Raw genomic sequence first — 12,743 nt, 5'->3', positions numbered from 1 at the left:
CCTCCAGTCAAAAACACATCCATTCCTCCTATTTTTAAAGGAGGCATACTATAGGTATGAAAAAAATTGTCTACATGAGTAATTGAGCATTATTGGTTTGAAATATCATGTCTATCCCACAGTACAATTCAGGAAGTAACAGATGCCAAAAAAATAGTTCACTGTTACCAAAGGCAGTATTTCTACACATCTCCTCATTTATCTGGGAATTTTACAAATTACTGACAACACTTATCTGAACACTTGGTGAGTCCATTTCAGCCAGATCAATAAACAAATATTTCAGGTTTTGACCAGTTTAATTTTCTGTTCAGTACGGAGTTAAAAGAGCACCACTTTTGTGGTGAAAATGAAAAAAAGGCAAGAGCAGAATCACCCCATTCCAGCATTCCCCCTCACAAAACAAAATCCACCCCCACCAAAGTAACTGCTCTAAGCAGATGTATTACTCTGCCATTTGCAATATTTGCAGTGTTATAACTGCTCTCAAGTACATTGGAAAACTTAAAAAAAAGGCAAAAAAATCCCAAAAACCCCACACACACTACATTCTCAGGCAGGTCATGGACAGTTCTTAAGCTGACCTTTCAGTTACTTGCTGAAGACTGTAAACAAAATTAGAAATAGCAGTATCAGCTTTATCCCATTCCTCAGTGCACTTCCTTTAAACAAAGGCTACAGCTGTAAACACACCAAGCATACCAAACAAAAAGACACTGCCAAGCCTCTCTCATAGTAACATGCCTAGTTATGAAGTTAAATTTCACAAGGCTGGAACAGATTTAAGCCTTCATTTGGAGGCTTGGACATCACCTTTTCATACATTTTTTAGAAATCACTTTCAATTGTATTTAATTCAAAACATTAACACCTGCAAATCATATAGACAGGTGATGATAAACAGAAGTTTTGTGACAGTATGAAAGCTGAAGTAAGTCCATTTTCAGCACCACAATGAAAGAAAACAATGAACAAATTAAAAGAAGTTTAAAATTCATACCTTTTCTTGGAGGTAGTTCACCACTCTGTATTAATTCTGTTCCAGGATATACAATCTCTCCATCTTTTACCATTTCATTCCACAAACCACACAATCCATCTCGTGTAAAAGCAAGCTGTTAAAAATAATACATTGCATACAGTTATACACACTTTTCTCTCAAGGTGACTCAAGCTAACACTTAAAACACATCTGATTTTATACATCATACCAGAAGAAAGAAAACACATGTACCATCTCATTGGAAATTAGATTTTGTGTGTGTGTGTGTGTGTGACAAGGATTTAAAAAATTTTCAGAATCTCTCATTGTGTAGCTATGCCATTTTCAGGTTAAAAGTGCAAAATGGTAAATTTTAGGTTCAAGTCCAGAAAAATGAACTTTCTTTTGGTGACAAGTTTTCATTAAAGGCATGGACTTGGTCACCCCAGAACTATCCACCCATTCAAGATGACAACGGCTGGGGGGCAGGGAGAGGGTGTGGGGAGTCCTTTTTCTCTTCAGGAAAAGCTATTCAAATAGTCAAGCTGCATAAAACCCCAAGACACAGAAGCTCACAGTCCCCTCGCCAACCAGCAGCTGAAGAGCTGGGCATCTTAACCAGAATGATGACATCAAGGCACAGATCTGTAAATGAATTCAGCCAGTTCAATCTGGTCCTGCTGTGCAAAGCATCTCTCACCACCCTCCCTCCTCCTTCCAACTGCTCCAATGCCTCCTCTCCCAGGAAGAGCCAGATTATGGAATGGATCAGCCTAAAACCAGCAACACCCAGAGCAAGAGCAAAGGGCTGCCTGAGCCCAGGTCAGCTCCCAATACACTCTGTGCTCAAGAGCACAAATACTGGCAACAGAACATAGATTCTGCTAGCTGGAACCACTCACAAAAGCACTGGCTGTAACACAAGTCTCCTAATGATTTAGGAATTTGGATCTCCCTTGGAGAATCCTAATGAGCAGGACAACTTCTCTTCTATGGATGTTGTTGTTTGCTTTATAAAACGCTGCAGAACAGGTATCTACATCCCAAGGGAATGCCATAATAACCAGGCTGTAGCTGTTATTCACAACTGTATAGCATAAGGGAGGAGGGCAGGACACAAAACTGAAAAACAGAATATTTTCTGCATACCACAGCAGTGCAGTGGACCACATTTGAAAAAAAAAAAAAAAACAAACCAAAAACAAACCACAAACAACATCATAAAAAAAATTAAATAAAAACCCACCACCTGCTGAAGGCTCATTCAGAAGCATCTTTGTGTTACGTAACTAACATTCAAATCCAAAGTGTTTTAACTGAGAGGTAATACAAAGATGTGGCTTGCAACAACTGCCATAAAATATTTACCACTACACATAAGTCCACTTGTCTCGAGAAAATAGCTCAAAATAAAATCATTACATTGTAATGATTAAGGATTAAAGGTTTTAAGAGACTCATCCACCAGCAGGGCAGAGATTTGCTGATCCAGCTCATCCCAGTTAACAGGAATTAAAACACAAGTTGCATGCTTTTACACCACTGTAACACACTAAATGCCCATAGTAATTCCTTGACTTCATATTGCATACTTCAGAAATCCACTCCAACACATATCAATGATTTCCATAATTCCTCTTTCAGCATAAAATATGAGTTGACACATTGTACTTGTCTGTCACTTACTACTGCCTGATCAAGGGCAGAATCATGCAGTGTAAGCTAGACATTATTCACCTTATCTGTGACTTATCAATTGTACAGCACCAAACTCTACAGAATTGTACAGAATCAAACTCTGACCAGGCCTTACTGAAAGGTACAGTCCCTGTTCCTCAGTGTTACACAGGAAAAGGAGATTTTGCAAAGATCTGCTTTGTGTTTTGCTAAGAACTTTATATTTGGCTTCATTTTTAAAAAATAGGAATAATCTTAAGTTGCACTTCAACAATGAAAAAAATCATTTATCATTAACTGATTTCCTTGATTGTTCCCACTTTATGAATATTTCAACTATAAATGGTTTCCACTTTTTCCTTCTTTAGATGTGATTATATATTTTAGTGGGACACCTAGGGAATTTCTTTTCATAGTTTTTTTCCTGTGTAAAAAAAGTAAAACAGTTGTTTCACTGATTTTGGTTAATATTGTGGTGATACATTATGTTTTTATCTTTCACCTGTTAAATGCTAACCTATGGTAAAATACAAGCTTGAAAAATAGTAAGTGAGGCAACCCTCCAGATGGGCTGCATAATAAATTACAGTTTTCACAAATTAAAGATCTTTTTCTAATAAACTGTCTTTTTCACACATTTTATTTTACATTCTCAGATCACCTTGGTATGGAAAATCATTCTCACAGCTCATAGCATCTAAATGTCTCCAGGATTTGAATGCTAGATTTTTCATAATGTTCTATTTCAGAAAACTTATTAATTTGAAAGCATTCATATAAAGCAGAATCTGGAACTGTTTTCTCCACTTCAACCTCTAATTCTTTTACACAGCACAAAGTTCACTCAACTCTTTCATGCAACTAAAAACTGTAAAAGTAAACAAAATTTCTTTGGCCTTGGGTTTGGTTCAAAGTCTTATCAAAGTAATTTTTTCTTGGTATGTTGCAAAAAGATAGAGGAAGCACCAAGACTACGGGTCACAGAGTTCCATCTCCCTCTCCAAATACCACAAGCACCCTTCAGATAAACAATTTTGCCTACTGCTCAGGTTGTAGTTAACATTTTGTCAGTAGTATCTGGGTCAGGGGAAGGGAAAAATGAGACAAGTTTGAAAGTAAAGAAACACTGGACTGACTTTACAGCAATAATCAAAGCAACCAACTGAACAGATAATTAAGAAATTGTTTTTACAACCAATTCATCTGTCATAACATGGCAACTTAATTTCAGCTGGGACAAAATGACTACTAATCTACTCAACATTCAGCAGATATCTAGTATTTGCTATATATATTAGCCAAAAGTGAAAGAAAAGTCTGAGTTTTTAAGTGATAAATTATTTAAGCAAGTTTATTTTCATGATCTTAAAATTACATAATCATGACAGAAAATTTACAGCTCCCTTAAGGGAAATATTTCTTTTAGCCAAGAGAAATGGGGCAGAGTGGTTGATACAAAAGAGGGTGGTGCTGACATCCAGAGGGCCCTTGACAAGCTGGAGAAATGGATTGACCTCATGAACCTCAATCTCATGAACCTAAAGCTCATGAAGAAGTGCAAAGTCCCACAGCTGGGGAGGAACAGCCTCAGGCATCAGTACAGGTCCAGCATAGGCTCAGTGAGAGAGACATGGACAAAAAGGAGAGAGCCCAGCAAAGAGCCATGAAAATTATTAAGGGACTGGAACTCCCTTTTTATGAGGAAAGGCAGAGAGAAAGGGTTTGGGAGGAAAGCTCATGTATATGTATATGTATAAAATCCGAAGGGAAGGTGTAAAAAAGATGGATCCAGGCTTTGCTCAGTGGTACCCAGGGACAGGACCAAAAAGAACAGGGGTAAACTGAAATGCAGGAGCTTCCCTCTGACCACCAGGATAACATTTTCCTTGTGAGACAGAGACCAAGCACTGGTACAAGGTGCCCAGGGAGGTTATAGATTCCCAAATTATGAAGATATTCACAAGACATTCAAACACAGACCTGGGCACCAGACTCTAGGTGGCTCTTCAACGGGGGAGTTGGACCAGATGACTTCCAAAGGTCCCTTCCAATCTCAAACATCTGTGACCCTGTGAAACTTGCAGCCTAAGATAACATTCTTCTGTGTAGTGGAAAAGTGTCTGCTTTAACTTCCCAATCCTGCATTTTTTTCTTCCTACAGTATTTTATTTGCTCCCACCAATACCTCTCACATTCAGTCATTCATAATCAGTCTATCACACATCTCAGTGCTCAAACTAGAGACCTAAAACTTTGTTCAGAACAAAAAAAAAAAAAAAAAGAGGTACTTCCCTCCACTCAATTATTTGAAGAATCTTCACAAGGCAATTGGTGCTACAGTGCAAGACAAGAAAAACACACTTGGGGTCTTCATTGTTCCTGACGTACTGGAGATCCAAACACAAGAGCAGCCAATTGTGCTCTATAAAGTCTCTCTCACTAGATTGCTTGATTCATATGAATATCTTTCCCTCTAATAATTTAGCAATTGCATTTGTAAATGTTTAAAGGGATTAATTTGAACTCAGTAAGTTAATAAATTATGAATAATGAAGTTTTCACTGACCTTCTGTAACTGACAGCAGTACCAGAGATGTGCCCTCTGTACATCTCCCCCAAGGCCCTGCTTGCCCATCACTTACACACTTCCTTCCAAAGACCAGGACAACAGCAGCTCCATACTCCATGACTACTATCCACTGCCTTGCAACTTTGGCCCATGTTCTTAGTCCTCCTACTCATTCCCCAGGCTAAAAATCTCCCTTGTCCTTTCCCATGACATCCACTGACCTCTTCTCAACCCCCATCTCCTACGCATCTCACCTTCAGAAACCCCAAGCCTCTTCCATCATTTGTCACACTTTCTCATCCCCAGACCACGTCTTGATCACTTGAAAGCCATATATCTCAACAAATCCACACTTCCCACACAGACCTAAGGCTCAGCCCTGCTCATTTATCCCAAACTAAAAACACAAGGGCCTTGGGAGACTTTAAAGTGCACTTCTACTGTAAACTGGGCTGCCTCCACTCTAATCTTTAGTTAATCTTATCTCTGCAGTAGAACTGTAATTTATTCTGTCTGGTACAACATCTGATTAAGTCCAAGGGGTATCTAGTTTGATTGCTGACATATGCTGCTGCCAACCTCCAACAGGGCTGACAGTGAAATTCCCATCCATCCCTATCACCTTTAGACAATAAGACCCTGGCATTAACATTTCCTTCCATTTCAAGAAATTTAAATCTTGCAACCATAACTGGGTAAGCTCCTGAGAATTCTCAAAGCACTGCTAAAATTTTGCTTTCAGTAAGTTATTTTAAGAATAATCAGCAGCTCTGATTTTGCTTTGAAGTAACTATTTTAATTAGACAAACTCCATGTAGTACATTAGATTATGTTATCAAGGTGGTTTCATAAACTTCCCTGCAAAAAGCATAGAAGCCTTCATAAAAGTTAACTTGAACTCAAGAAAAATGTAGCCAGAAAAATGACACAAAAGGACAAGGATTGGCTTAGGTAGGATTCCTGGTTATATAATTGCACTGGAAATTGAAGAAACTGACTTCATAACCACAGAACATCAATATGGATTTAAAATATAAGCTACTTAAATAATCTTCATCTCAGAATTGCCAAGGGTAGTGGAGAATCTGTTCTGCTATTCACTTATTTTTGCATTAGCCACTGGCTGTATTTTAAAGACTACATGAAAAACTTTTCTCACTAGAAAAATACTTCAGTGAAAAAAACTTTCAGCCCCAGTAGTAGCGAAGAAAATCACAGAAGAATAAGTCCTTTACTAAGTCTCTCTTTTGTTTTTGCTTTTTGGAATCCATTCAATTTGTGTTTCCTTTCTCATTGTTGTCTTGGTATTTTGTCCTGGCTTCCTTCCTCCCCTGCAGAAGGAGGCATGCCCTGAGAGCACAGCTGCTTATCACACCTATGCAGAGCACAGTGCAACACCTCTACCCCTAAACACAGTGCTCGAGAGCTCAGAGAGCAAAATCAAAAAGTTCAGCAGCCCCACTTTACTTCAACAGATTTGGGCTTAAACTAGTAACATTCCCATAATAGCAGGGTGCTGGTCTTCCACTTGCTGGAAAAATTAACAGTTAATAGTCACACACAAAGAAAAATTATGCAATTCCCTATCTTTAAGCATCTGAAGAATAGCTCTGTCTGAGCCCAAATATTTGAACCTATGTGTTAAATCTAATTTCTCTAACCTATCACACCACATCTGGAAATCACTTATTTATGAGAGACAGCACTACTTCACTTTTAAAATAACTTTTAAAAATTGGTATCACAAAGTTCATTTCCTTTAATTCCTAAGGAGTCCTCATTTGCAGTTTACTGTAAGAGCTTACAAATAAGCCCTTCATTTTTTTTATCAGAAAACCAAAGCAAAGATTAACAGGAAACAACAAAATAGAGAAGGCAACTTTCACCAACTTCTTGCTTTTAATAGCCAAGACATCATTTCTTTACATAATCTTTTCACAAGTAAAGACACTGATCTGAATGTTGGAAGGTAGGATTTTCAAGAAAATAAAAATGATGAATGTAACTTCAAAGGAAAGATAAAAAGGTTTCAAACTAATGCAACTCTTAAAGGTGGCTATTTAATTTCCAAAAATACATTTTCACCTCTGTGACAAAAGATAATGACAGAAATAGTCTGCCAAGCATGAACTCAATCAAAACTGATGGAAATACTTCCTTTTCCTATTGCAGACAGCTCCTACACCTTGACTGTTGCCTAAAGTTTTTCTCCATACTACAGGAAAATGAAAGTTTTTCCCTCTAACTCCTGCTATTAAGGACAACAGTTCTCCACAGGATCCAGAATAAGCAGCCCAATTAAACTCCATTTGAATACACACATGCATCCCATTAGCTCACAGCAATTCTAGTTTTTACTTATTCATCCATCACTAATTAAAGGACTCTGCATAAGATTCTAATTTAGTTGTACAGTACATCTATTTAATCAGAATTATTTTAAGCACAGTTTGATTCCACAAACTGGGTACCTACCCAGGTTTAAGTAAACAATTTTAATCTTCTCTTTTTATAATAAAGCATGTCTCCCTTAGGAACAGTCATTGAAACACAATCTCCCATGACACACAAAGTTTGCTATAAATGCAATAGTTTCTACTAGTAATAGTCATCAATAGGTAGGCCTTTTCAATGCATTAATTCAAATCTAAATAAATAACTTATAAATTCAAGCAACTGTATTAAGAATGATACATGAAAAAGTGGCCTGCACTAAAATTCACCTATTTTACAACTTCACAGGACTATTTTATTAATGGTGATGTTATACACATCCTGTTGATACATGTCATAGGAGAACATATTACATATTGTGTACTGATGTTCTCATATTCAGCTGTACTACCCTGACATTTCAGCTGCTGTAAAAGTCTGTTTTTACAGATAACATAGAATATCCTATTCTGCTCCACCAGGAAATTTAGATTTTTTTTAAGTAAAAGAAAAGTTTCCAAGCACTTCAAAATTACACTAGTAGCCATAAATCATACAAATAATTACAAAGTTTTAGAAAAGACATGGAGCAGTTACAGGTAGCATTTGGATCTTTGTGGAGCACTTTGGCTTCCTAAAATAGCCTTGTTCAGTTTCAGAAAAATTAATGTAAGCAAAAAACCTTGTGAAGATACAGCGCCATTAACATTTCACACCACGTCAGGTAATTGTGCAGACCAGAAGGTCACTGCTACTACAGAAGGACTGTGCCTTTGATATTCACTTAAGGGCAGTGGGATGTAGTGGGATGCTCTTATCTCACAGCAGTAACATCCCAAAACTGAGGAAGAACATTTCAATTTGGCCCGGACACCAGCTGCAACAGTGACGCACACAGGTGATTAAACACAAGCCATGCTACAATCCACATGTCATTCTTTTCTTATTGTATTAATACCACACATAATACTTATTAATGCAAATGGTACTAGAATGTTGTGTATTGCACTCTTCATGCAACATCTTCTTGAGCTAATGCAAAAAAGAATACAATCATTTTCAGAGAGATTTCATTGGCCTAATCATCAATAACTGCCAGTTATCAAGTCTATAAAACAAACTCGGTGGCAACAGTGACAAAGGAAGAAAGTAAAAAAAGAAAAAAGTACTTTGGAGATACTAGGCCACCAAATGAAACCATTTTACTTCCAATCTTAGCTATACACCCCAAATTTTGTAGCAGCAGAATTTATTTTAAAAACTAATTGGTCTTTGTATGCCTCCTAAGGAAATTCCCCAGAATAATTCTGTCTCTACAAGGACTGTCACCTACTCATTCCTGGACTGCTGTACACTGAAAAGTTAAAAATGTAGCTACAAAGTGAAGAGTTCCAGGGTCTAATTCCAAACAATTTGTAGTCATCTTAATCCTTTCACATCAATTTAGTGTGTCTTCTTCAGACCTCTCATAGTACTGTTTCAATTCCTGACAGTCCCTTGAGCACCAATGGGGCTCCTATACAGCTGAGCCAGTAAAAACAAGCACATTAAGAAATCTACATATTCAGTACACACAGAACTTAAAGGATTAAGACACAGGATTTATACCTATTAAAAAAATACCCACATGCTGCTAGGTCACGCTACCTAACCAGTAGCTAAAATAATCATTCATGTAGTAGAAAAATTCTCCAGAGCACAAAACTCCTTTCCTTTACAGAAGGCATCTGCCATTTAATACATTAAAAGATGCTACTCAAGATTCACAGGCTCAATTTTTCAAAATACTGAACACATGTGTCCAATTAAGTATTCTGTGATGAGGACCTGTGTAATACCAAGAACAGGTAACCTAATAAGAAAATTATATTATACCCAGGAGGCCTAGCTTGTCTTCAGATTCCAGAGAAGTGATGTTGCATTCAGCACATGACAAATCATTACTGTTCTCTTATTTCATTATTCTCATTATTCTGACTACCGCTTGATTGGAAGAGAAAAAAAAAAAAAGGGTACTCTGGCAATTAAGAGTTTAACTTGTTATTACACATAAAGAACTTGTGTAAGTAAGAGCATTTATTCATAGAAATATGCTGCAAATGAAGATTTTTATTATTAAAAGGAAGTCTTGTAACATATCAACTAAGCTACAGTCTCATAAATCACAAATAATATCATTGCATTTATACACACAACTGAAAATAACCCATAAAACTTTAGATGGCAACTGAAACCTCCTATAAAAGTTTAAATAAATAGGGAAAAAAAGGGATGTAGAAAAAAAGGCACTACAAAAAAGGAAAATCTGATAAATCACATGAACAGTCACATTTTTCACCCCATATAATAGAGAAGTAAAAAAAGGCAATGCATAGTCAGCAGGTGTTACAAACAAAGGTTGCCACTTTTTCAGATAAATTTCCCTGTATTCAACAATCATTATATGCAATATACTTGTAATCTAAAAGCCACGCTTCTGAAAACAAAAAATATTTCTCTATTTCTTAATATGCTTACCTCCAAAATGTTGTATAGCATCTTTATTTACTTTAGAGAAAACCTCTGACTTTGACTGAAACTTTTACTTTGGTAGGAACGAAAGATGAAAATAAAATTAATCTAACCAAATCAAGAGCAAGTCCTGTCATTTCATAGCATTTACATTCAAGACGTACTAAATAATGGAACCTCTTAGGCTATATCTGTCACTTCTGATTCCAATTTATCTTGTTTGATGTAAAATACTGGAGAAAGGCTGCTTTCAAATCACAACTGCATGGGGAAAAACCCATGTCTTGTCTAACCATAAGAACAACTCAAGCATGTAGACTATCAGCAGCTAATCTGGAATAAAGTCACAAAGATGGAATTTTTAAGAGTTTTTCAGGAGCACTATCATTAACAGTAACAAAAGAATAACACTGGCTGGCCCATCCCAAAAAGAATTTCACAGTTTTGAGTTGAAATGCGGAAAGGTTATTCAGAGTAAGAGATCTATATGCAATATCTGGGTAAAGGAAGGTGAAGAGACAAGGACTTAATCTAGTTATTCATTTCATCTACAACAAACATAACTGGCCCAAACTACTCTCTATATACTCTCTATTTCTCTATATTTTCCACTTATTCACAAAATCTGAATTGAGAAAACATATTAATATCCTCCTCCTCCCCATATCATACAACTTTGCTAAATGAAGAAATCTTCTAAGACAAAAGAAAACTTCCACCAAATACTGGTATAGTTCAATGAAGACCATTTCCATTTACACCTTGTAGCTTTGACAAAAAACGCAAAAAGACATAATTTAAAGGAACCCTCTATTCATAATGCAAACAACTACAGCAAAATCTAATTGGAATCCTTCAAAATATAAAGTACATTTCCATCACCTTTCGCTTCAGTTCTCCTGTGCATTAAAACTGCCAGCTCATATGCAGGCAAGACATTTAGCAACAGCCTAAATAAGAATTTATAGTTCTAGCAGAAATGCCACATACTCTGCTAGGAGCTTTGACACTCAGCAAAGATAACACACATATGTAGCCCAGCTTGTTTCAAAGCAGAAGGGACTGGACTGAAAACGCAGATCTATTTGCAGATCAAAATAACCTGCTGTTTCTTCAAAGCCACTTATAAATCAGCATACTTGGGAAAACCTATACATATCTCAAGAGCTGCAATCTTCTACTTGTCAGTTTTTTGGACTAAAAGCATCCTTGAACAGCACCTGAAAGGTCACAATGCAATATGACCAAAGTCCTTACCTGCAAGTCTGTCTTCAACCATTTGGAGTCAAACCTTGCTTGAGCAGACAGACAAAAAGAATCAGAAGACATGTTTCCTTCTTCAGCCTTCTCTCCAGGCTGGCTGAGCAGCCCAACCTGCTACAGAATGAGCGGAGAGAAGGAAAAAAATAAAAAAAAAGACAATCTAGCACATGAAGTAAACCACACAAGGTTATTTTTGTTCAGACTAGGACGGCTTCCACTTGATCTTCAAAAATACATCATGAAGAAGGACCTCGCTCGTTCACATCCCCCGAATTCGCACGGGGAGAGGAACACGCATCAGGAATACTACCTGAACCCAGAAAAAAGCCTGCACATCCCCTCCCTATCACACCCGTGGGAAGGAAGCCTCCCTTCTGCTGCTCTGAGCCACACCAAAGGCCTTAACGCTGCCCCTCAGCCCCGTAAGTGGTGCATGAAATAAATAATTGATCGCAGATTACGCAAGCCGCAGGCCAACATAAAGCGATTATCAGGGTCACCCGCACCCCCTCCTCCCCGAGGCGGGGGGCTCCCCCTCTCCCGAGCATCCCACCCCCGCGCTCCCGCCCCGCTGTCACCGCCCTGACGGCGCCCACCCGCCGGGCAGCCCGGGGCCGGCCCGGGGGCGCGGGCAGCGGAGCCGGAGCCAGAGCCGGAGCCAGAGCCCCGCCCGGGCAGGGGGCGCCGCGGGGACCGGCCCGGCCCTGCCCTGCCCCTCCCGCGGAGCCCCCGGGATGCGGAGCGGAGGCCGCGCTCCCCCCGCCGCCCCACGGCGCTGCCGCCCCTGCCTCCCGCCGCCGCCGAGCCCGCCGGGGCTGCCGGAGCTCCCACACTCACCGAGCAGCCGCAGCAGCGACGGCGGCGGCGGCTTCGGCTCCCGCTGCACCGCCGCCCGCTCGGCCCCGGGTAATCCTCGCCCCTCCTTCCCTCGCCCGCCCACCCCCCACCCCTCCGCCGGCGGAGCCGCTGGCCGATCCCTCCCTCGCTCCGCCGCTACTGGAGACGGGGAAAGCTCGGCCCCCCGTACGCCAGCGGAGCTCCCTGCCAATGGGGAGAGCGGCGGGAGGCGGGACATCCTGTCCCGCAGCGGGGCGGGCAGCGCCGCGGGCAGGCGGGCGGAGCCGCGCCGGCAGTAACGGGGATCCGAGCATCCTTACCGCCGGGATACAGAGATTAAAATCAAAAAAATTTAAAAAAACGAGGAGGGTTGTTTAAGTCATTGAAGGGCCATCTGCAAACTGTACTGTTGATTTCTTACATAAAGTAGCTTTTAAGTGTTTCAGATGAGAAAGGTTAGTAATGAGTAGC

At 39.5% G+C, this 12,743-nt stretch overlaps 1 protein-coding gene across 3 annotated transcripts in view; it reads right to left on the bottom strand.

Moving 5' to 3' along the window:
• Window positions 1-12,356, bottom strand: part of HERC2 (HECT and RLD domain containing E3 ubiquitin protein ligase 2) — a 102,553-nt gene extending 90,197 nt beyond the window's left edge. For 2 of the 3 annotated variants that reach the window (XM_054272344.1, XM_054272346.1), the window contains exons 1-3: window positions 12,273-12,356; window positions 11,430-11,549; window positions 1,001-1,115 (exon numbers count right to left, since the gene is read on the bottom strand). In XM_054272344.1, coding sequence (XP_054128319.1) covers window positions 1,001-1,115; window positions 11,430-11,501 — 187 coding nt within the window. In that variant the 5' untranslated portion in view covers window positions 11,502-11,549; window positions 12,273-12,356. The remainder of the gene's footprint in view (window positions 1-1,000; window positions 1,116-11,429; window positions 11,550-12,272) is intronic. The other variant, XM_054272345.1, reaches the window with a different exon arrangement.
• Between the last annotated feature and the right edge of the window lie 387 nt (window positions 12,357-12,743).

This window comes from Melozone crissalis, unplaced genomic scaffold (assembly GCF_028551555.1).
Source record: "Melozone crissalis strain CALT ecotype California unplaced genomic scaffold, PUWL_Pcris_2 ptg000013l_1, whole genome shotgun sequence".
Taxonomy (NCBI): domain Eukaryota; kingdom Metazoa; phylum Chordata; class Aves; order Passeriformes; family Passerellidae; genus Melozone; species Melozone crissalis.
This window is presented reverse-complemented; position numbering and strand designations above follow the sequence as displayed.